The following is a 25,977-nucleotide window of genomic DNA, read 5'->3' as shown; positions in this document are numbered from 1 at the left end:
TCTCTCTGTCTCTCTCTGTCTCTCTCCTCTGTCCCTACTCTATTTCATTTTCCACTATGTTATGGAAGTGATTTTCCTACAATGCTGATGTGACCATGTTCTTCTCTTATTCAATAAATCCCACAGGTTCTGTATCACCTACAAAAATAAAACAATTAAAGCATTAAACTGAACTAAGACTTTTGGTACAACCTGAATATAATCCTCCATTTTTTTGTCTTTTAAAGCTCTTCACAAACTTGCCTCTTCTTACCTGTCTAGTATTTCTCCCTCATTTTCTATATGCTAGTCTTCTTGCTGTTTCTCACACATGATGCTCTGTCTTCCAACTTTGTGCTGCTTCACTGGCTATTCCCTATACTTGAAATGTTCTCCCTCCAATCTTCCCTTCTTTTTAAAAATTCAGTTTTATTTTATTTTCAGTTTCCAGTTATCTAGAAACATCATCTTCTGGAAACATCATATCATCTTCAAAGGGTGATAGTTTTGTTTCATCAATATTTATGCTTATTCCTTTAATTTATTTTTTCTTGTCTTACTGCTATAGTTAGCATTTCTAGCAAAATACTGAATAGTACTAGTGATAATGGACATTTTGGCTTTCACCCTGATCTTATTAAAAAGGTCTCTAGCTTATCCCCATTATGGAAAATTCTTGTGCTTGGTTTATGATTTTAAACTATTCTATGATTTTAAAGAAAGTTCAATTCATTACCATAATTTCTATGTTTCTTTTTAAACAAGAGTAGGTATTATATTTTATCAAAGGTTTTCTAAATCTATTAACATGATTGCTTGATTTTTATTGATTTTATTAGCAATATGATCAATTATAGTTTTCTTAATATTGAAGTAATTCTTTCTTCCTGGTATAAATTCAGTTTGTTCATTTGATACTTTCTTTCTGATATATTGCTATAATCTCTTTGCTAGTATTTCATTTAAAAATGTTTTGCATCAATATTCATTAGGGAAATTATAGTTTTCTTTTTCTGTTTTGACTCTCCAGGGTTTAGGTATCAAGACTATGCTTTGCATATCTCTGTTATAGAAAGAATTTTTTAGGATTGCTTATATGCCTGCTTTTTTTTCAAACAAATTATGTAACATAAGAATAATTATTTTTAAATGTTTGGCAGTATTTGCTTGTCAATCCATCTGGTTCTGCATTTGTTCATTTATGGCTTGTTAAATTACTTTTTCCAACATGGGTTTTTTAAAGTATTCTATTTCCTATTCTGTTGATCTGAAAATATTTTAAAATAATCATACATTTCATGTAGAATGTTAGTTTTATTGGTATTTAATTGGACAAAATAACTCCTAATAATTGCTTTTATTTCATCTTTATCAGTTGTTGATTTACCTTGTTCATTTTTAATACTGGTAATACTGGTTTTCTTCTTTTTCTGAAAATTAAGTTAGCCAATAGCTTATATCCTATATTGGGTGTTCCCCCTCCACCCATCCCCCCCCCAAAAAAAGCCTCCTAATTTTATTTATTAGTCCAATGTTGTTGGTTTTTTTCTTTTTACTTTCATTTTTGCTAATCTCTCCTGTGATTTTTAAAAAAAGGATTTCTGTTTTGGTGTTTAATTAAAGGGTTTTAGTTTGTTAGTTTCCTACTTTTTAAAAAATTGAATGCCCAATTCATTGATCTGCCTTTTTTTCTCTTTTACTTATGTAAGCATTAAGAAATATGCTTTTTCCTCTAAATCCCTGGCACTGGTTGCATACCACAAATTTTGGTATGTGCCATTGAAGTGGCTTGTTGTTTTCTTCTCCATCTACTTTTACAGAAGAAGAAACTAAGGCAAACAGGTTAAGTGACTTGCCCAGGCTCACACAATTGCTAAGTGTCTGAGGCCAGATTTGAACTAAGGTCCTCCTGACTCCACGCCCACTGTGCCACCTGGCTGCCCTGCTTGTAAAAAATGGCACTTAATAAAGGCTTCTTCACTAAATAATCTGTCCTTTAGTCACTGTGGATACTCCCTCAATTAGTAAAAATCAGAACTCTTTCTTCTTTATAATCAATGTGATCATTTTTCAATTTTAATGATAAACCCTTCAAAGTATATCCTCCTACTCCCCATCATGACACTGGGTCTGCCTCTGATCCTGTCACTATGTCAGAGATATATAAAGCACTTATGTTGCCTTCTATTGAACCCATTCTCATTAAATGACTATCCAACAACCTTTTTCTTTTATATTAACTTCCTCTATCACATAATTTATGTCATCTATTATTGTTAGTAGTGTGCCACAAGTACCTCATGTCTATCATGTGTACTTCCATTATCTTTTAGGTTAATTGTGATTCCTTACTATCATTCTATAAGAAACGATGAATTTCAGAAAAAAAAAAACCTGGGAAGACTTATATGAACTGATGCTGAGTGAAGCAAGGAGAACTAGGAAGACATTGTGCATAGGAACAGCAATATCGAGTGATGATCAACTTTGATAGACATAGCTCTTCTCAGTAATATAATGAACGAAGACAATTCCAAAAGACTCATGGTGGAAAATGAGTCTATCCACATGCAGAAAAAGAACTATGGAGTCTCAATATAGAGCAAAGCATACTATTTTCACTTTTTTTGTTTTTTTCTTTCTCCTGGTTTTTCCTTTTTGTTCTGATTCTTCTTTTACAACATAACTAATGTGGAAATATATTTAATATGATTATACATGTATAGTTGGGGGAAGGGAGAGGGAAGGGAGGGAGAAAAATTTATAATTCAAAATCTTCTAAAAGTAAACGTAAAAAACTATCTTTAGGGGTGGCCAGGTAGCACAGTGAGTAAGAGCACAGGCTCCAGTGTTGGGATGACCTGGGGATCGAATCTGGGCTCAGATACTTAGCACCACACCCAGAAATAACTGGCCATGTAACCTTGAGCAAGTTACTTAACCCTGATTGCTTAAAAAAAAACTATCTTTACATCTGTAATGGTAATGTAATTTTGAACTTGAAGATCCCTTTTGTGTTGGCAAAAGTAGCAGATACTTAACACTTAGTAACTGATCAAGCCCCTGATTGAGGGAAGAGAACATATGAAGTCCTGCCCCTTGTTACTGCTGTAACAGGAAGTTGGCTGAAGGAAGTGAAGTAGGTAATGCTGTGTATATAAGAAAAGCCCCAGAGAGGCACAGTCAGAATTTCCTTGAGACTGAGATCAGGTGGCAGAACAGCTACAGAAGAATGGAGAACTGAGTCCTGAAAACTTGTCTTGGTGGAGCTTCTTCTGAACAGGATTCTAGGAGCCCAAAGCCAGGAGCCCAGGAGCCTGGAATCTGGAGCTAGGAGCTCTGGAGCCCAGGAGCCCAGGAGCCAGGAGCCCAGGTGACTGAAGCATGACCAAGATGCTGAGACTTTGTTTGTGACTTGATTGAGCTTGAATTCCTTGGAGCAGAAATAGTGAAGGAGCTGACATGGAACAGACCCTTTGAACGCCAGTGTGGAGCAGGACCTCCCCAGAGAGCTGGTCAAAGAACTGGGAGCTGTCTACCATTGAACCCAGGTAGAGTCTGGGACCATGGAAGGGGATCCAGGGAATCTGAGAACAGGCCCCATATGAAGATAAAGAAAAGACCTCTCCTTGGGTGCTGAGCAATTATGGAATTATAGTTTACTAGTGACCTAAAGTGGTGGAGGGTTTTGCTTATGATACTTAGTAAGACTTTACTGAATAATAAGTGACTGATTGCTTTGAGTGCTTTGACTATTGTTACTGATTAATGACTTATTGAGTTAATCAAGACTTTGCCACAAGAATGGAAGACCCTGAGACTACTGATTAGTGACTAATTGAGTTAATCAGGACTTTGCCCCAAGAGTGGAAGACTTTGACTGTGTACTTTGATACTACTGATAAGTTACTGATTGAATTAACTTAAGAGTGACTATTTTACTTTGAGACTATTTTGTGAATATTATATTATGATTTTCTGTGATAAGTTGAAATATGGTAAATGCTGTATTTTGAATTATGCTGTACCTTGATTTTCCATGGATGTTTTGCTTTTGTTATGGAAGAGAGTGATCACTATACTGAGTAATCAGAACCTTAAAAAAGCTGTTCACAGCAGCAGTTCTTCTGCAAAGCTTCTGTGCATGGCATTACAACATGTAATTAGAAAAATAAAATACTATTATAATTGTGATTCCTCTAAATAGCATTATTGAAAGAATATTGGTATTAAAGAGATGGGCTTTTCCAGCAGAAAACAGTTTACATACAATGAAATCAATTTTTCTAATACAATATGCTCTACCTACTTACTTCTGGGTTCAACTCATTGTTGATTAGTTATGGCCATCTCATGGGAGGAGTGAGGGGAAGAAGGGAGAGGGGAAAGAAGGCAGGTAATCAGAAAAGCAGATGGATAGAAAGAAGGAAGGAAGGAATAGACTAAGGTCATAGGCTAATCAGGTTATGACAATCTGAGCAATATGAATTTTTTATCCACTTTGTTTTGAACTGTGAATGACTAAATAATCCTCTTTGCACTGTTGTGGGTTTCACTGAAATGTAGTGTTTTCACCTTTGTAGCATTTTAAGAATTGATACAGTTAGTATAATGTCATCTGAAAAGAAGAGAATTTAGAAAACTTCACCATCATTAAAAGGTCAACGTCTCTCACTACATCTGGGGTCATCTCCAGTTATCCTGATCTATATCTTGCCACTGGACCCAGATGGCTCCAGAAGAAAGAGTGAGGTTGGTGATTTTGCAAAGCCCTGACTCACTTAAATCCAAGTCACTTGCAAGTCATGGCATCACCTTCCTCATGTCATGGTCCTATTCAAGAATGAAGGACAAACAGCAACCATCACTAGAGAATTCTTTCATTTGGACTATAAACACGACATTGATTTACATAAACACTACATGTAAACATGTTTTGCATTTGACTTGATGCCAATGCTTCAGCACACTAAATAACGTCATCTCTTAGATGCAAATATCTCTCTCTGTGTATGTATATGTAAACTTATTTTATATATACTTCTGTTTATCAGTTATTTCTCTGGGACCAGATATTGTCTTTCTTTATATGTCCTTCATGATTAATTTGGGTATTTGCAATAGTTGAAATAACTTATTTGCTCAAAGCCATTCGTAAAACAACATCGCCATTACTGTATATGATACTCTCTCTCTTGGTTCTTCTCAGTTCACTCTTCATTATTTCATGCAAGCCTTTCCATGTTTCTTTTAAAACAATTGAGCTCATCATTTCCTATAGCACAATAGTATTCCATCACAATCATATACACAACTTGTTCAGCCATTCCCCAATGGATGGGCACTCCATGCAACTTCCAGTTCTTTGCCACCACAAAGAGAGCTGCTATAAACATTTTAGAACATACAGGTTAAAAAATAAAGTCATCTCTTTAATCACATCTGCTGTAGAGCCTTATATAATTCTAACATATGGCTATAAGACACCTGGTTTAAATAGTATCATTAAAACTTTTTTGTTCTACCAGATTAAATTACTTTTTAAAATTTATTAAATAATGGATGCAGCTGAATTTTATATTAACATCTATAGATAAATTTTATGCAATAGACTACACCTGTGAAACTCTGAATGTTTCCTTCTTTTTCTTCAAGCGTACTTCAGAATGCTTTTTTCTTCAGAATTTGGATATACTATTTTCATAAAGATTTTTATACAGAAAAGAAAGTCGGCAAATGGGTAGCAATAATAATTTATCTATGTGGCACTTCAGGATTCACAAAGCATTCTTCTCACAATTACCCCATGAAGTAGACTCAACCATACCCCAAGATCTTATGACTGTGAATATCCCTTTCAGTGATGCAGACTGCAGGCCAATATGAGCATGTCTAATATCTGCATCTTTTATTTATGCCCTACCCTAAATTCATCACCAAATGTCCATCTACTGAGGACACTGTGCACACAACCAGTTCTCTGATCATTCCTTTCTTTAAAGACACCATTAACCCTATTTCTCATGCAAAATTTTTCTTTATAATACAACACAGGTTGCACATGCCCTCCATATGCCTTTCCAATACCCTATCGTTGGTCTTCACCTTTAGTGGCTTGTCTTTCTGCAATATCAGCGGAAGCATATTGATGTTAAAGCATTCTCCGGATGTTCTGACTTAGCTGCATCTCATATTAATCTCTCTGAAGGTTCATTTTCTTCTCAATTGCTTTTTATTCTCTTCTATAATATTCTGCCTTGTTTTCCCAAATGACTTTGTATTCTAGAAGTACAATGTCCTTGGCTGCCATGTTTCTTGGAATGGCCAGGAGAGGTATAGTTATCAAAAACGTAAAGAACATGAAGCTAGGCAGGAAGGCCATCATCCTGGAAAACAGAATCACCATCCCTAAGATCTGAACAATGGGAACAATGGGGTAAATCTATTAAAATGAGGTTTTCATCAATAATTCAGTGGAGCTGGGATCTCATGGCTATCGATTCTATGTTCAAGAGCACAGATAACAGACTATGCTTGCCTTCTCATGCTGTGTAAGTTCTCCCAGAAATACTACCCAGAGGATCTATACAACAATATTAAGTCTTTCCTTTGAACATTCTATTGGTACCAGATTAGAGGAAGACTACCCAGGTATCTGTTATATTTCACTCTTGTTACTAGGTCACCTTCTTTTTGGGGATAGAGGGGAGTGGGTTTCTTTTATATCACTTCCTACATGTAAGTCAGTATTGAAAATATGTGTTATATTATGTATGTAGACAGAGAAAGAGATATAGATACAAAGGGATACAGAGATGCATAGACATATAACTATAGATACACACATGTGTTTAAACCCATACATCTATATGTACGTATAGCAATATGTTTCTGACTATACTTATATATAACATGGCATATGATACAATTCCATCCAACTGCATATATAATTATTCTGCACAGTTATATACACACATGTGATATAAGGTATATATAATATTCATTTCTGGGAGCCATAATTTAGGAAGGATATTGAGAAATATGGGGGCAGCTAGGTGGAGCAGTGAATAGAGCACCAGCCCTGGAATCAGGAGGAACTGAGTTCAAATCTGGCTTCAGACACTTAACACTCACTAGCCATGTGACCTTGGGCAAGTCACTTAACCCCAATTGTCCTCCAAAAAGGGGAAAAAAAGAGAGAAGTATGAATATGGAAAAGGAGAGCAATGAGGATGGGGAGAGGATGCCAAACCACGATCCTTAAAGTTGGATTGAAAGATCTGGGTCTGTCTAAAATGGAGAAGAGAAGATTTTAAAAGTAATAGCAACCTTTGAGTATTTAAGATATGTGAAGGACTTCTGTGGTGAAGATATATGGGACTGATTTTGCAGAGAGGCAATTTTAGGTTCAATGTAAAGGAAATTTTTCTAATACAACTATCCACAAATGCCTCGACAACTAATAAGTTTTATCTCCCCGGATGTCATCAGGGGAAGGCTACATATGACTGCATGTTGAGGATGCTATAGAGGGGGATTCTGGACTAAGTAAGCATTAGACTTAACCTCTAAGATCCTTTTCACCTTTTGAAATTCTGTGGTTCTGCTTGCAAAGGTTGCCTGCTATCACCAGTACTTCAAAACTCTGAAGTTTCCCTCTTTGACCACCATCTTCTGTTCTCCTCCCCCTCCCATATGTGCTTTTTACCTTCAGTCTTTCAGTCCTCTGGTTCCTCCCAACACAAGTTTATTCATTTGATTCTGGTCTCACCTTCTTCACTTCTCCCCTTTGACCCTATGGTCACTCATTTCTATTAGGTCTTCTCTACCTTTGAATTCCTTGCTTGCCCAATCTCCCAGCATTCCTAGTACTGCTAATCCTCAACTCTAGGGTATTCTTAATATCTATTTCCCAGTCTTCTCCTTCAGAGCTGCTGGAAGAAATTGTGAAATAGTGCTTATTGGGTTGGCCTCAAATTTAAGCTATTTAATCTCAACTAATCTGCTACATCTCAAATGCACAGCAATTCTTTCTTCTTTTATTATTGATTTATCTCTCTTACATTCCTTATAACTGTTCTCAATATTTTCCACTTTCTTTAAGCTCCTAATTGTATTGCATCCTTCCTCATTCAAAACATATAACTTCACATTTTTATTTTCTGAGACAAATTAGACACACTGATGTGAGCTCTATCTACTCCCTCTATTTCAGTCCTCTCAGTCTACTCATCTCATCCATCCTCTCCTTCCATTTCATCACAAAGGATGGACCATGTCTCTTCTTTGCACCATCTAACACCTTCAGTTGTCCCCTTCATCCTATTCTCTCCTGCTTCTTTTAAGACCTTGTTCCATTTCTTATCTCTCATTTTTCATTAGTCTTCCATATTTTTCTCTTTACTATCTCTTACTCTCCAATGTACAAATACACAGTCCCCAATACTTTAAAAAGAGATAAACCTTTCCTTCATCCAGCTACCCATTAAAGCTATCATCTTCTTGCTTCCCCTTTCCTATTGAACTTCCAGCAAAAAGATACTACATTCACTCACTGCCTTCATTTTCTCATAACCTCCACAACTTCTTGCACCTTAAAACTACTGTCTCTTCCTACTACCTTACTGAAAAGTAGAAAAGTATCAGGTTGTAAAAGGCTTAAAAGCCAAATAGAAAATCTTATATTTGATGGTAAAAATAATATGGAGTCAATGGTATTTATTGAGGGAGAGGGAATAACAAGGTAAAATCTATACTTTAGGAAAACGAATGTGGCAGATGCACAGAAAATAGATTGACAGTGAGTAGCAAGTACCAGGAATCATTAATATAATGTTACTGTTACAAAAAAAAAATTAAAAAAAAATTATACTGGTCAAGTTATTCCCTAAATTAAGAATCCAAATCTAGGATATAAATTTAAGTAGAAAACTGAGAACTTAATCCCAACAATAGAAAGGGGGAAATTATAGAAATAGAAAGATTCCCAGTCTGGGGAGGGTGAAAGGAGGCAGAGCATTAAGCACAAACCAATACAGAAAAACATCAGATATATAGAAATTCTGAATAGTAAATAAACAGTAGTATGGCGAACCAAAAAGGAAAAAAAAGTCAACTATGCATGTCCTCTCCTTTAAAAGGTTCAAACATTTCTAAGTAGAGGTCAGTAGCACCAAATATTAAATTAAATCTTTAAAAAGTCATGCTTTGCTATAGGACATAAAAAGTGCATTGACTAAAACTACTTTTCAGACATTACTAGCATTGTTTGTTTTTTTTCTCTAAAGGGTTTGAGAATTGATCCTTGCTAACCTCCTTCTCCAACTTTAATTCTTCTTTCTGTTTGCTTACATTCATTATTACTCCTCAGATTACTCCCAGATTACTCCTCAACATTTCTTCCTGAATGTTACACCCAGGCTCAAGGCTCTATTTAAGTCAGTATCTATTCACAACCATACCCATAGAAGTGCCTATATGATACCTTTCTTGAGGCAGACCAATACAGAGGACACATTAATTCAAAGTAAAGATATGTAATTAGACATAGTCATAAAATCATTAATAAGGAAATATTACTGCCATCCCATAGGCAAAGAGTATACTATCTCATATACTCCTATAGCACCAGTGGGAAAGGAGATATCTATTGATGGAACAATTCATTTTCCTTTGGTTGTAAACCAGTTATAATACCCCTTTCCTTCAAAAGTACCCACTTACTCCTTCTCTGAAGAGCAAATAATGCTCTCTGTAAGGTTGCAAACTATTAATATCAACTCTTAGACAACTTTCTCTACTGAGCTATGCCATCTGTGGGTCCCCCAGAGAATTTTTAGAAGACTACTTTACCAATCAACTTCTATTGACAACTGATGCTTTGCTGATTAATTGCTAGGGTAGACTGCTTTTAAATACTAAAATTTTTGTAGTCATTTCATGAACCAGTTCAAAGCCTTAGGGATATTTTTGCTCCTTTGTGAGTTGCAGCCACAGTCATATCCAGCCAGCATAGCAAAGGACCCCTCAGGTCCAATTGTATTTTTGACTATGTGGCTTCATCCTCAGGGGCAAATCCTCCAGGTGTATTCAATATTTGGGTTGAGAGGAACATAGTTTTGAAAATCCCATTATGCTCCTGATTGTTAACACCAATGCTATAAAGATTATCTTATGGGCAGCCAGGTAGCACAGAGTAAGAGCACCGGCTCCAGTGTCAGGATGACCTGGATCAAATCTGGGCTCAGACACTCAGCACCACACCCAGAAATAACTGGCCATGTAACCTTGAGCAAGTTACTTAACCCTGATTGCTTAAAAAAAAAAAAAAGATTACCTTAGAGCTTCACTTAGATATCCTGGAAAGTCAGGGTAAAAATGATAATCTCTGTCCTATATTCCTACACCTAACCAAAACAACTAATATCTGATCTGTATAAGCCTTTAGCTTAGAGAGACAGGTCATGGGTTACATATTCTAAATCTAAAAAGATTTAGGTGACTTGTGATTTGCATTACTGGGAGGAGTACCCCTACAGATGAGATCACTAATCCATTTAATTACGGAGTAATCCTGTTTTTTAGCACATAATAAAGCCCTTCTCTCTCTTTGATACAGTCACAAATAATGAGGTGTTTTTTAACCTTGCCAATATTTTTTCTTGTCCTACTTATTAATATGAATAAAATCCCTTACTGTAACTATTTCCCTTTACTGTAAATATCTCCCTTTCTATTCCATAGAGGAAGCATAAAGAATTGCAGAATTTATCCAGAGTTAATGCCAAAATACAGGCTTAGTTAGAACTTGGGACTTGAGCAGACTCAGACTCAAAATGACTTATTATACAAATGGGGATGGAAATATTTCTCCTGATCAGGCAGTAGAGGAATTGGGGAAATAACATCATAAAGAATTTACCTGATTGAGTTGACTCCATGACTTGCTAAAGATTCTGGGTGCCACTGGTGGATTTTTGGGATATTTTCAAGTTCCTGGGCTACAGTGCCCTGAGTATAATCATCCTGCCAAGTGAAACCTGTGAAATGAAAACAAAGAAAACTTTCAGGCACTGTAAAAGTTACAGTAAAGCTACTAGGAGATGTAGTTGGGAGAAACATTTTTTTTAAATCACATCCAATTACCCTGTTAATCCAAAGTGAAAACTATCCTCTACTATAAGTCTTTCTTATTAATCAGACTTTCCAATACTCAAGTTCCAAAGCTATAAAAGGGTTCCTCTCAAAGAAGACAGTGGGTATGGTGCTGGATTTAAAAAGGGACTGGACTTAATGGAATTCTGCCACCACTAGACACCCAAGTGCCCTAAGCCAGACAGACACGGAGGTTAAACAGAAGAGCTGTTTCTAGCCATTATGAAAGATAATGAAGGAGCTTCCAAAATGGAGGACGACAATGATAGGAAAAACTTACATCTCATGAGCAATGTGTACACTCCTACACACCACTCATCAGATACACTGCCCAACCTTTGGATCTCCAGGCCATTCCTCCTCCCCAACTCAATCTTGCTTAAGAGTCAAGCATTTGGAATGGAATAAGGGGTATTGTTACTGTGAAAGTAATTATCACGGGGCTTAATGTACTGTATCTGGAAGCCAATTTACATTATATTTATACTCAAATGTTATGACAAAGAGGTTTATAACAAGGGTGAAGTGTAGTTATGAAGGCAAAATCCATGCGATTATACATTAATTACATGCACTGCAGATCACATGATAATTATGTTCAGAATTACCAAATAACTCCCAAGAATAATTATTATGCAATTTGTACATTTTAGATCTTATGGTAACACTTTAGCTCTTAGAACTACCCCCATGCAATTATCCATAATTATCTAATCACTAAATATCATGTAATTACAGAGATATATTTTTATGCCCTGTACGAAAACACATTACCAAAATCTTCAAATCAAGATCACTGAAAATGTGTGTGTGTGTGTGTGCAGCCAAGTCCATGAATGCACAAGTACAAATGTATATATGTGTGTGTGTGCATGTGCAGCCAAGTCCATGAATGCTTAAGTACAAATGTATATGTGAATACACGGATGTGTGTACGTGTATGTGTGTACACGTACACACAAAAGTGTATGTGCTAGCTGTGTTTAGCTATGGCAGAAATTTGCTGAGAAACAAGCTCTCTGCAAGGACTCAGAAAAGAGACTGGGAGATATAAGCTGCCTGCAGGACCCCACTTAAAGTCTTTTACAAATGCAAATCTCACCTTTCTAAACATACAGGTGGCAGGATTCAAACTGTTTATACCTTTCTAAATCTTAGAATGCTCCCAGGAATTATCCAGGATGGAATTTGGAGGAAAATGTCACCAATCAGCAAAAAGTTGCTCTAAGAAGCTTTGTGTGGTACAACACAACTCCTTGAAAAGCAGTCACTCTAGAAAGGCAGTCAAGGCACAACATAAGTGTGTTGAAAAGGACTTGGAGAAAGATGCTACTAAGTGAGATGGGTCTGTTTCACTTGCACTGGGCTCCTAAAAAATAGACTAGAACAAAATAGGCCCCAAAGAAACCGATGCCTCTGTTCATATTCCTGCTTCACTAAAAAGGTAAACACATTTGTGCATGTTAGCGTCAGTCATACTCCACAAAATAATTTGAGATCTTTGGGTCATATATTTAAATATGGAAGGAACTTTGAAGGTCATCTTGTTCAACTCCTTTATTTTACTGATTAAAAAAAAAACTGAGATCAGTAGAGATTAATGACCTATCTAAGGTAACACAGATGATATGGGACAGAGAAGGAATTCAAACTCAGGCCTCCTGACTCTAAATCAGGTGTACATGTAGCATGTGCTGGGAATTCTTCCATACCTGGACATAGAGTCTATGCCTGAGCATGCTTATGCCCCAAATCAAGAACTTTCTACTGTCCCATGTTGGTTTATATTAATGCTTATGCAGAAGCAACGATTTATCCAGAGAATGAAGTAGACTGATTCTTCTTTAGTTGAAACTAATGGTATTAAGACAGAGAGAATACAAAAAGGGAAATTAATCTCCCTGTTATATGAAGTTTCAGTTCTAAAAAAGAAGAAACAATTAGACCTGTACTCTATAGAGATGATGTCATGGCTGGCCTCTGGAAAAGGAAATGGTTTCCCACCCAACAGGCTAATTATTGGTAATAGGCACACTTAGCTAGACAAATGGTTGCTCCTAGAATAGACCACTAAATTTCACACTATCTTGAAAGGTAGAGATGTGGAAATGACAAGACAAAATATAACCAACCACACAAATGCTTTCCCAGGGCACAGTTCATGAGGCAGACTTCTAGGCAGTGTGATAACTGAAAGGAGTGGTAGGTTTAGAATCAGAGGCTTTGGGTTCAAACCCTGGCTCTCCTATTATTTGTGCAACCTTGGGTAAGCCAATTAACCTTTCTGGGCCTCAGTTTCCTCATGTGTAAAAAGAGAGCCAGAAGACACTCAAAGGCCCTTCCAGCTTTTAAAATCATGTAAAATCTCCAAATAGGGCTATAAAGGGGAATGGTAAGGGTTAAGAGATCCTATGGCCCCCTGCAAGAGGGAGTTGGATATGTCTGTCTTTGGGAGATGCCATCAAAAGGAAAATGTACTAAGAACTTGCCAGTTACTATTTGTTTGTTTCTTTTTAAGTAAAAAGGCTACTTTTGTCTTAAAACCATTTGTATTTCTGTGACGAAAAAATAACCTGAATTGTTAGCTACAATTGACATGCAAGCTCCTCAAGAGGATGAGTATTTCATCTTCTACATTTATATCCCTAGTGGCCAACACAGTTCCTTGAACATAGTAGGTGCTTAATAACTACTTATTAAGAGTCGAATTCACTAGGGATAGGTATATTGACTAACATGAAACCACTGTGAGCATGAACAAGGCATTGACGTTCCCTGGACATTGTATGGAAAGAGTGTAGCTTTGCTAACCTCAAATACCTCTCAATATAAACTGTATGCTATAGTAGAAAAAGGACTGGCCCAAGAGATAAAAATCTGGGTTCAAATCCCATTTCTGCTTTGTCTACCTATATAGAATTACCACTTAATTCTTCTGGACATCAATTTCCTTGCCTGTGAATGAAGGGAAATGAAAAAGAATAGCCTTTTTACCCTTTTATAGACCATGGATGGCCCCCCTTTGGCAGTCTGGGGAAATATACAGACCTCTTCTCAGAACAGTATTTCTAAATAATTGAGGAAAATCCTATATTTCAGTTATAGAAGGGGTTCTTAACTTGGGGTTGGTGAATATTTTTTTAAATAGCTCAGTAAAGATTTCAATATAATGATTTTCCTTAATATTCCTATATATTTTATTTTATGAATTTAAAAATGTTCTGAGACAGACTCTATTGGCTTTACCAGACTCTTCAAAGGGATGATCATACAGAGAGAGAGGGACAGACAGACAGAGACACAGAAAGAGGTTGAGAATCTAATTAGAGGGGCAGCCAGGTAGCACAGCAAGTAAGAGCACCGGCTCCAGTGTCGGGATGACCTGGGGATCGAAACCGGGCTCCAACACTTAGCACCACACCCAGAAATAACTAGCCATGTAAACTTGAGCAAGTTACTTAACCCTGATTGCTCATAAAAAAAGAAAAAGAATCTAATTAGAGGTTAGTAAAGATAAAAATGGATTTTTTTTTCCATTCCAAGTTCATGAACCTCTTGCAAGCTATCCTACTTCCCAATGGGTCTGTGGACACAAGACTGAGAACACCTACCCTAGATGATCCCTAAAATCATATCTACCTCTGTTCAATGATTTATACCTCAAGTATCATTGAAAACCATTAAAAATCATAAATACCAGTATAGAAATTTATTAACTATATTTTTGTTTTAAGTTGTCAAATATAAACATAAATTCAAGTATATCTTGGTATCTTAAAAGACTATCCTAAAGCTTATCAAACTCAAAAAACTGAGAAAATCTTTATAGAACAAAGAGACATAAGATGCTGAATGGGAACATTCAAATAGAAATGTAATTTGGTCCAGCTAAGGAGTTTCCTTGAACCTTGTTGCCATCCTTCCTCCATATTCTATGAGAATTCAGTTCAAATAGGGTATTTTTCTCTTCCCCATAGGGCATCCCATCTTCCCCACCCAATATTGCCATGCCATAAGACTGGTCCTATCATTATTAAATTATACTTTTAAATTATCAAAGTCCTGGTTGAGAGGATTTGTTCCACACCTCTTATTTTTCCTTCACATATTTGAGCTGCCTCACTAGACTTCTGTCAAAGGAGAAGCAAGAAAAAGCAGAGAAGACAGACCACACATTAGTCAATTTTCTTCTTTCCAAATAGAGCTTCATGAGATAAATACAGAGGAGAAGACTAGAATTTTTACTTAAAATGAGCTTCCTGAACAGTACATGGATTTCGCTGATCAATGTTCTCCCCCCCTCTCTTTCTCTCCTTCCCCTTCTCTCTGCCTCAAAAGTGAGTTAGTTGTATTCTTATTACTAAATTATATTCATTCCTACTCTCTCATTTGGTTCCACGAGGGTGCTGCCATCCTGTTATGTAATGAAGAACTCACAGTCTGACCTGTGTCTTTCCTTACCATTCTCTCTATTACAATATATGGCACTGGAATGTAGAAGATAATGATAGTTTCTGTGTCCCTTGAGCTTTTTTGGAATCTATTAGTAGTGTCATATAGGTTTTAAAAAATAAATGCCAGGTCTAAAAGACAGGAGAGAACAAAAAGAGGAAAAAAGAAGATTTCCCCATTGACTTTACCTAAGAATGGGATTCTGTTTCTAACACAACAGCACTAACCTTCATTCTTCAACAAGTGACTTACAATGAAATAGGTAACATAGGTCCACAAGTCTGTGGGAAAACCAAATCCATTCCTTACTTTGAAAACAGTTCACTTATTTTTAGTCAGTAGGATCATAATTCTTCACACTATCATCTACCCAGAAAGTGTAATTACGTCTAAAATGTACCTTTTGCATATTCTGCCAGGGAAGGAGGAACAAAGGAAGGAAGGAAGGAAGCAAGGAAGGAAGGAAAGAAGGGAAAGATAGAAGAGAGAGGTAGAAGGGAGAAGAAAAAGAAGAAAGGCAGGGGAGGAAGAAAAAAGAAAGAAAGAAAAAGAGGAGAAAGAAAACATGAAAGAAAACAAAAAAGAAAATGAAAAAGAGAGAAGGAGGGAGGGACGGAAGGAGAGGCTCTCTCCTTACATAAAGCTCAACAAAGAGCCCATACACAGGAACCGTCATACCAAGCTGACAGCTGCAATCAAAATGAAGGGTTGGCAACGTCTTGTTTCCTCTTTGTCTCTGTCACCATACCTAGCGGATGCTCTTGGCTCACACCCCAATTATAACAATTTTGCTCTGCTGACTGCCCAGGATCACAGCAGGGCTGTAATGTACACACATTATTTCCATGTCACTTAAAGGGGCTGTATTGTAGGACATTGAGTTACCGATTGACCAGCTCTGCTGGAGTTCTGACTAGGTTGTCTATTTTTTTTTTAGCTACGACCTCCCACAGATGGACAATGCCAACCCCCACATAGTTACAACCACAGCATCTGATAGGAAGGAATGATTCTTGTCACTGATTAATGGGAAAAGGGGAGGTGGTAAGGAAGAATGGTCAAAGTAGAATTGCAGGATGAGAGGGCCCAGTTAATAGTTTTTCCAAACCCTCTTTTTTTTTTTGTCTCTCTCACTTATATTGAGATTGAATAGTAGTTCCAGATAACATGAAGATTGTTTTCACAAATAAGAAAAACAATTTCTCTCCCTCTCTTCCCAGGCCAAGCAGGCAGGAAGCAAAGGGAAAAGACTTCATGAGATTGTATCGGTTAATTTAAAATAAAGTGGATAGGTTATCTGGCACTGAGGGAAGGAAATGACAGAACCAGCGCCTAGCAGAGTAAGACCACAAGCTCCATGAGGCTCTTAGGGCCTGGCTGCCCAGTTTTAACCCATCCTATAACATTTGGCAATAGCTCAGCAAGCAATATCTTCCCATTTTCAAATTAATTCAGAGCTTTGGTAGCATCCAAAGAGTTCTTTAGTTCACAGGACCATAGATTTAGAGCTGAAATGAATGTTTCAGGGCATCTAGTCAAACCTCCTTGTTTTATAGACAGGGAAATTTAGAAGTTAAGTGAAATACCTAAAGTCACTCAAGTAGTTAGTAAAAGAAGGTGGGATTTAAAGCCAGGTCTTCTGACTGTAAATCCAGGAAGGACTCTTTCTTCTGGACCACATTTAAAAAAAAATCAGATTTCCTGCTTTTCCCAATACTTTTCTAGGTCTTTCTAACAGTAACTTCTTCTAGTATGGAGGAGAATTATTACCACTTTACACTTATCTGGGAAGGTTGAGGAACCCTAAGCCTTTATTGGTTTGGTATTTCCTTCTCAATTTTACTGTTAAGATTTTTCATTGTGTTGGATCGATGGTTTCTCCATCTGAATAGTGGGACTATGAGTCTATGGTGAATGAGAAGCAGAGTAGCCTAGTGGATAGACAGCTGGCCTTGGATTCAGAAAGACCTTGGTTCAAATCTCACCTCTGACTGCTCCTGCCTGTGTAACCCTAGGCAAATCACTTAACCTCTCAGTGCTCTAGGCCAGTTGTGCCAAACTACAATGGGAATGGGGCCACTAGACTGTACATAAGGATCCTTGCAGCCACATATTGACTTTGGAAAACCACATATTAACCTTATCGATGTTTTGTATCATTTTTACTTATTTTGTTAAGTATTTCCCAGTTACATTTTAATCTGGTTTGGCTTGCACTCAGGCATTCTGTGGGTCACATGTGACTGCTTAGAGAAATTATTCTTAATAGTTGTATTCTCTACAGCTATTAGTTGTAGAAAAAATCATGACCTACATAGGAAAAGGAAGTTCCTTGCTGGTAGCTCCCTAAACTAATAAAATAATAGGTCTAATCACTTACAATTGATAGAGGTAGATGACAGATAGGCAGACACATACATAGAAATAGATAGACAGAAGATACATACAGGCATATAGAAATCAGTGGGAGAGAGGAAGGAAAGGAGGGAGAGACAGACAGAAACAGAGAGAGAGATACATAGATATTGAAAGAGATACCTAAATGCATATGCAGATACAGATATATAATTGATATAGATACATTTATATGCATAAATACATATAAACAGAAAGATAGATATATAAGATGTCTGAAAACAGTTCAATTTCAAGCTTTAATAACTTCAAATGTATATATGTTACTAACTTACAAAGATATAAATAGAATGTTCACTTCAATTTATTTTATTTTAATTTTGTGAATTGTAAATAATACACTTTTAATTTTAAGTTGAATATTAGACTCGCTGTGATTACACATGGATTGAATGACCCTTTCCAGATGACATTTTTTTTAACTAGTAGATCTACAGAGGAGATCCTTTTGCTTGACCATATAAGTCACATGAATTATCTATTAGAATTTTTCTTGTGGGATAATGTCAAAATTGTCAGGTATACATGAAAACCTTGTTTTTTGGTTGATTTTAAGGCTAGGATTATAAATGTAATTCTTTCAGTGTCTGAGTAGCAACTAACGGAAGTTTTTACAAAGTTAAAAAAAAAGACTAGTTCTGTGCAGCCACTTGAGTTTCTTTTTTTGAAAAAATATTATTTTAAAAACTTAAATAATTAGGTGGCACAGTGAATAGAGAACTGGCCCTGGAGTCAGGAGGACCTGAGTTCAAATGCGGCCTCAGACACTTAACACGTACTAACTGTGTGACCTTGGGCAAGTCACTTAACCCCAATTGCCCTGCCTTACCCCCTCCAAAAAGCAAAAAACAAAAACAAAAACAAAAATAAAACCTTAAATAATTAGCCTTTCAAATGCTGAGGTTTTAAAAAGTTTTTAGAATATATATTTCTGAAGTTATTAAAGTTTAAAAATTGTAAGAAGACTTTGGAAACAAACTGAATACATACATGTATGTACATAAATATACAATGTTTATATATGCATATATGTATTTATTAATATGTTTATAATATCCATTAACATATGCATATGCATACAGAGACCCACCCACATATATGATAAAAGTATACTTTTAATTTTTCTACAACAAAGGCCTTTTTTTTCTTATAGCTTTTGCTCCTTTCGCATAAGCAACCAGATAAACAAATATGACAGCTGATGGGCTGGCTACCTTGTAGGCAGACTTCAATACCAGTCCAGGCCGGCTTTTGAATGAGTTCGGTGCCACCAGGATTAGTGGCTTTTTTTTCCCAAGGATGGTCATGATGAGTTTTTCCTATAACTATCTATCCCAAATAGCAAGACGTATTAGAGGAGGTGAAAAAAAAAAATCAAGCAAAGACAATTCAGATTTCTTGAAACATCCTCAAAGCTTTGTTCTATGAATTCTGAAACACATTTTTTACCTGAGGCCTAAATTCTGAAGTGCCAGAGAATACATGGAGTGGGGGTGATTCCTGAATTCCCTTTACTTCTTGTGTTATTTCAGTCAGAAAATAATTTCTCTCCATTGCAGAGCCTGGCCCCCCATACCATGTGTTGCAAATTGTTAATGCCTCCTTTAGCTGTCAGAATGTGCCCGGAATTGTGTGTGATTGGCTTTCTTCCCTATTTTCACAACAGATAGGTCAAGCCAGAGACGTGACTTTCTCCAGCTGCTGTTCCACAATCCCCCGAGTCACAGCACTCAGTCTCATCTCATACTTCCATTTTCAGAGCTCAAGGACACATCAAATGATGTCCGCATCATTTCCTATGTTTCTCCTTGCGACCACAGCAGTTACGCAAAAATAAGATTGCTGTTACCAAATGCTCAGTGTGTTTCCCACTTCTGAATATGGTCAAAGGGAATGTTGTCAGACACTTCTTTGCAAAAGGATGGCAAACTACAAGTTTTTGCAGGGCTATACTATAATAAGACCCTTGCTGATTGGGGTAGATACTCAAAAAGAACAATCTAAATAACAATCTCCCACTGAATTAAGTATACTTATGAGATGTAGATAGATAGATAGATATGAAATATATTTATAATATACATGTATATGTATGTATATAAAGATATGTGTATATACATAAATGCATATTCACATATATAAAGATATGTTTATATGTGTATATATTGATTTACCAATTGATATTTATCCATCTACCTCTTTCTATCCAAAGTCTTATGTGGCCCATATATAAACTGAGAGTGGTAGAATTTGTGGTATATCTGATATTTTAAACATTTAGGAAAGGAATATTAAGTGGCCTTTATGTCAAAAGTCTAATAAAAAAGAAAATAGGGAATAACATTAAGGTTTAAAATTCCAGTTGGGAGTTTAATATGATGAGATAACTAATGTTAAATTAAAATGGGGGAGAATAACACATTTTGTTCACCAGAATTTAGTGTCATTGGGGGAGCCTTGACTAATAGGCAAGAAACTGGTTGAAGATTTCATGACAACAAAATATCACTGAACCCCATCTGTTGGCCATGATACTTGCAGACAAATAAAACTGTGAAGGTGTTATATGAAGAAAAAAGGAGAGAAAAAGTGAGGGAGAGAGAAACAAGGAGGGAGGGAGAAGGGATAAAAAGGATAGAGAAAGTATGAAAGAGAAAGGGAGAAGGGAAAAAACAAAAACGAAAGGGAAAGGAAGGAGAAGGGGAAAGTAAAGGGAAGGAGAAAAAGAGTGAGGAAGATTAATCACCTAACTTGTCTGAAAATTTTAAATGACATGAGTAAAAATATATGTATTGAAACCATGGTTTAGATGCTGCCATGTTAGCGGTAGGATAAAGAGCTAAAGAAAAGACTGCTTCTCATCCCAGCATCACATTTAGCTAGGATATTGTGTGGCACTGTGCATCAATTCAGTGGGTAGAGATTATTTTCTAATAGTAAAAAAGAGAAAAAAATAAGCAAATAAAATAAAATTCTCATTTTAAGGCCAAGTATTCAGTAAACATGAAAAGGAACCATAGATTCTAATTGGATTTCCCAGCAGAAGTCCTTTGGTACATTCTCCGTTTATTATCTTCCGTCCCTTGCTTCATATGAAGGTATCCTGAATTGTCACTAATTCTGACATAGTGCTGCCTTAAGTGTGAAATTCCCTTATAATGAGGTCCTTGGGCTACCACAATAACTAAACTCACCATGTCTAGTTCTGTAATGAATGTGACATTCCATGAATATACATGCTTTCTATTTGCAGTTTTCATTAATTATGAAATTTTATTAATTCTTCTTACTCTCAGGTCCATTCCTTAGTGCAAAAATCTCCAATTTTGCAGAGGTCCAACTACTTAATTTGTTTGTGGGAGATTTTTATTTAAGTTAGTAAACTTCCAATCCAATCTGATAGAAATTTTTAGAGCAAAACAATACCATCACCAACCATAGCTACAACCAAGTAATCCCCCCTCCGCCATAGTCTTTTATTTAAGATGTTTATGATATGACTGGATTAAAATAAAGTAATATGCCATGGTTATTCAGAACCTACTGGAAACTTATGATTTAATTTAATGATAGTATTTCATTATTCTCTTTTAAATAAATGGGACATCATGATTTTAACAGAAAAGAATGTTACAAGTCTTTCCCAAAAGTTTGTCTTGATATCCTAGGGTTATAAGCTAATAAATTTATGGCCTTCTATAGGATAATATTGGTTTAAAAGTGAAAATTAATCTTGAGTCTTTATATCTTAGAATGCTCCTGTATACTTAAATGTAAAACTAAAAAAGCCACAAGCTGTGTGAAGTATTCCTTTAGAAATTAAAATCAAACATCCTGGTATTGACCTATGTTTACAACCTTTCCTCTATAATGAGATACATTCGTTTTTCCATTGTCATTATTTTACATATTTATTTAAAAAGTCCCAATCCTAGAAAAAACATTTTTAAAATGTGGTAGATTTGAGAATCTCATCAAATTAGAAATAACAGCACCACAAACTTCAAAGGTGGGAATCAAGACATGTAAAAAGATGAGCAAAATGTCAATGAAAAAAAAAAACCTTTGGGTTTTCATTTTTTCTTATTTGTTTTTGTTTCCTTCCACTCAACACCTCAATACTGAATTATGCTAAGAGCTTTTTAAGGCCACTTACAAGAAATGAACCTTAATTTCTTCTTCTCAGAACTAAGTCAAATCTTAGCCTTCACAGTGATTTCTCTAAGAGGATCCATAATAGCAGAGGAATGTCAAAAGTCAGAGGACAGAGATCTTCAGTCTTCAAAATTGTTTGTCTTTATATTATTATTGCTATATAAATCATTCTCTTTTGGTTTAATTCCCCCTGCTCAGATCATCTAAGTCTTCCCCAGTTATTCTGAAACTATCCCCTTTTTCCATTATATTCATGCACCATAATTTACTCAGTCATTCCCTAAACCCCTTTAGTTTCTAGTTCTTTAACACTATAAAACTAGACCTTTTATAAGTATTTTTCTACATAGGCATTCTTTTCCTCTTTTTCAATGTCTTTGGGGCTAACTGAAAAATAAAATAAATTTTAATTTTAAAAAACAGAGAATTTCTGATAGAATATACAGACTTTTTCCTGATAGTACAAGGACATAACTGATCGTGATGCTGGGAGATTTTGAGAGGCCCAATAAAGACTTAGTGAAATTCAGCAGAAACAAATTTTCCTCAGGCTTTCCTCAGGAAGCCTGCCTAGGGGACACCTACTTAGAATAGAGATCATTTAATGGAAGGGGGTCTCTTCCAAACATATCACCCCATAAACAATACTTGACTAGGAATGCATGGTCTATTGAATTTTATTGATTAGGCAATTAGAAGGCATCTACTTAACATGTACCTGGTGCAGCCACATTATTCTTTCTGTGTTCTCTACTGAGAACTATGCCAAGCTTTAATCAAAGCCTAGCTTCCATTTATTGAAATTTATCTCTTAAAATTCAGTGAAACATCCTTATTATTACACTAACATCTGAGAGGTAGTACTAATACCCATCAGTCACATTTTAAGTATGTATTTTGTTTTGGTGAGATATGATCAAATTTGGGATGCAAACCCAATTCTTGGGAAAAGCTAAATTATAACAATTCAATTCAGCAAGCATTTATCATGTCCCTACTCTGCATCAGGTACTGTGCTAGACATTAAGGATATGAATACAAAAATAAAGCACTTTCCTGCCCTCAAGAAGCTTATATTCTACTAAGGGGTGGGATATAATATGGTAAATACAAGATAATTTAACCATTTAAAATTGAAAAATCATTGATGCTTACATGTACTAAGCTCTAAAATGAATAAAGTTAGGGCTTTTTTCTTCAGTTAGGTATGAGAATAGGATTTAATGAAAAATAGCAATCAACCAGAAACATTTCTCTCAAGACAATGTCTTTATATGTCCTTTTTGGTGAAATTTCCCTCCAAATTCTATGAAAACTTTTTTTAAAAAATATTATTATTATCCCATCTCCAAAATGCCAAATATCTCATGTATTGTTTTATAGCATTACGGGCATCTTCAACTACTGACACATGGAGACAGATAGAAAGGTAATTTTTTCTACAGAACAATTCTTTTGCATCTCTAATTTCCATGATTTTCCAGTTGATGTTGAGCTACAAGTCAGTGCACAGTTCACAGAAATATGATTTGCAGAAAAGTCATCTGTATTTGTGATAATAAATACTGCATGATGTTACCCTCCAGTAATGACACTGGATTTTGTGATATCAAGGTTCATTAAAAATTAATGTTCTCGGCTGGCTTACATTCACTGATTAATTTATTTATTTATTAGACTTATTTAAAATATCCATTTCCCCAAGGCCTCTGGGCACATGTAACAAAATATAAATACTACTGATAAATTCAATTAAAAATCCCTTACCAAACAGGAGGAGAGAGAGAATAAACAGACATTGTTGGGATGGGAGTAGTGTTGTACTGGGCCCTGGTGACTTTGGCTAAGTCACATCTCCACTCAGGGCCTCAATTTTCTTATCTATAAAAGAAGTGGACTGGACTACATGATTGGTAAGATTCCTTTCAGCTTCACACACTCCATGATTCAGCTACATAGAATGATGAGTTTGCCCTTCCTTACACAGGACACTTCATTTCCTGTCTCTTTGAACTGGCTGTTTTCCAAGCCTAGTGTGCTCTCTCTCTCTGTCTCTCTCTGTTTCTCTCTCTCTCTCTCTCTCTCTGTCTCTCTCTGTCTCTCTCTGTGTCTGTCTGTCTGTCTGTCTCTCTTTCTCTCTCTCTGTCTCCATCTCTCTGTCTCTGTCTCTGTCTCTCTCTGTCTCTCTCTGTCTCTGTCTGTCTGTCTGTCTGTCTGTCTGTCTCTCTCCTAATTTCTTCTCCCTCTTCACTTCCCTGACTTCCTTTAAGAGTTGGCTCAAATGACACATTCTGCTGGGCAGCAGCAGTACCCCCACCTGCTATTGCCTTTTTTATAAGATGACCTCCCATGTAATCTGCAGATATTGTATGTACACAGTGATTTACATGCTGTCTCCTTCATTAGAATGTAATCTCTGTAAGGGCAAGATAGGGTTTTTTTTCTTTCTTAGCATCACAGCACTTAACACAGTGCCTCACACATAAGAAGTACTTAATACATTCTTGTTAAAAGTCTCTTATGAAATTAAGACAAAGGTCTTATTTTGAAAAATGAGAGCAAGAATGGGATATAAAAATGTTTATGATTATTTGGGGGAGCAGTTGGGGATGCTGCTGAAATAATTATCTGTAAACACTTTTGGAGTTTGGCAGGGTATCTAGGCTCATCTTCCTGATCAAATATGGCTTCAGACACTTACCGGTTGTGTGATCCTGGGCAAGTGACTTAACCCTGTTTGCCTTAGTTTCCTCATTGGTAAAATGAACTGGAAAAGGAAATGGCAAAATGCTCCACTATCTTTGCCAAGAAAACCCCAAATGGGGTTATAAAGAGTCAGACATAATTGAAAATGACTAAGCAATAAGAAAAACACTTTTGGAGGCAACTGGATGGGCTCAGTGGATAGAGCACTGGGCCTGGGTTCAGGAAGACCCAAGTTTAAATCCAGCCTTAGAAACTCATTAATTGTGTGACTGAGCAAGTCATTTAACCTCTGTTTGCCTTAATCTCTGAAAAGGAAATGACAAATCACTTCTGAGTTAGACAGGGATAAATGATGATAACAAGGGTAGAAACCATAGAACAATACCAAGAGGTTATAATAACTGATGATTGCCATGTGTCTTTAAATGCATCAAGTCAAATCCAACTGGGTAAAGCCATGACCAATAGATGGTCAGAGGAAAAAGAAGCACTCTGAAAGGAGACTGGCAGAGGACATATCATTGAGTGGTTAATTTCCAGGCTTAATAGGACACATGGTACAAGAGCCAAACCTTGAATGGAAGTAGGGAAGGTAAGACTGATAGATGACCAAATTTATGACCAGTGGATTTTGTACTGGTTATATAATTTGAAAATAATTTGGTTATTATATATTGCAGTCTTGTTTTCTTCCATAAGTTTATTATTTTTCCCTTCAGATAAACCCTTCTCAGCCACATATTGACTCTAGCACATGACAAGAAGAAATGGGATGAAGATAACAAAATATATACTAGAATTACATTCACTTCAGGCATGGCAGCAATTTAGTAGCACAGGAGCAGTGTGAGTGCTGAGCCAATAGTAAACTTGGTGTGGGGCAAGATAAAACTGTGGTTACAACAACCAGAGGGTCAATTAATTAGCAAAGGTATTAATATAACATGAAGAAACATGGTCTAAAACAGCATTCTAATACACATACACAAACACACAGAAACAGATTCTTCCATCAGAAGGAAAGTTTTGGAGTATTCCATTTCCCCAAAAACTCAGTTATTTTCAAGTTGAGATGAGAGGAGAGAGAGAGAGAGAGAGAGAGAGAGAGAGAGAGAG

The 25,977-nt window shown here is 36.2% G+C and overlaps 1 protein-coding gene across 1 annotated transcript in view; it reads right to left on the bottom strand.

Annotated features, from left to right (window-relative positions):
- The window catches only part of LOC138159851 (receptor-type tyrosine-protein phosphatase N2-like), a 1,065,359-nt gene that overhangs the window by 469,689 nt on the left and 569,693 nt on the right, over positions 1–25,977 (bottom strand). The window contains exon 4 of the mRNA XM_069086126.1: positions 10,901–11,018. Within this exon, the coding sequence (XP_068942227.1) occupies positions 10,901–11,018 (118 nt within the window). The remainder of the gene's footprint in view (positions 1–10,900; positions 11,019–25,977) is intronic.

The sequence above is a fragment of the Petaurus breviceps genome, unplaced genomic scaffold (genome assembly GCF_028583685.1).
Source record: "Petaurus breviceps papuanus isolate PSGF00001 unplaced genomic scaffold, PetGlider_PUasm1.0 178, whole genome shotgun sequence".
Lineage (NCBI taxonomy): Eukaryota > Metazoa > Chordata > Mammalia > Diprotodontia > Petauridae > Petaurus > Petaurus breviceps.
The sequence above is the reverse complement of the archived record's forward strand: the minus strand, read 5'-3'. Positions and strand labels throughout refer to the sequence as shown.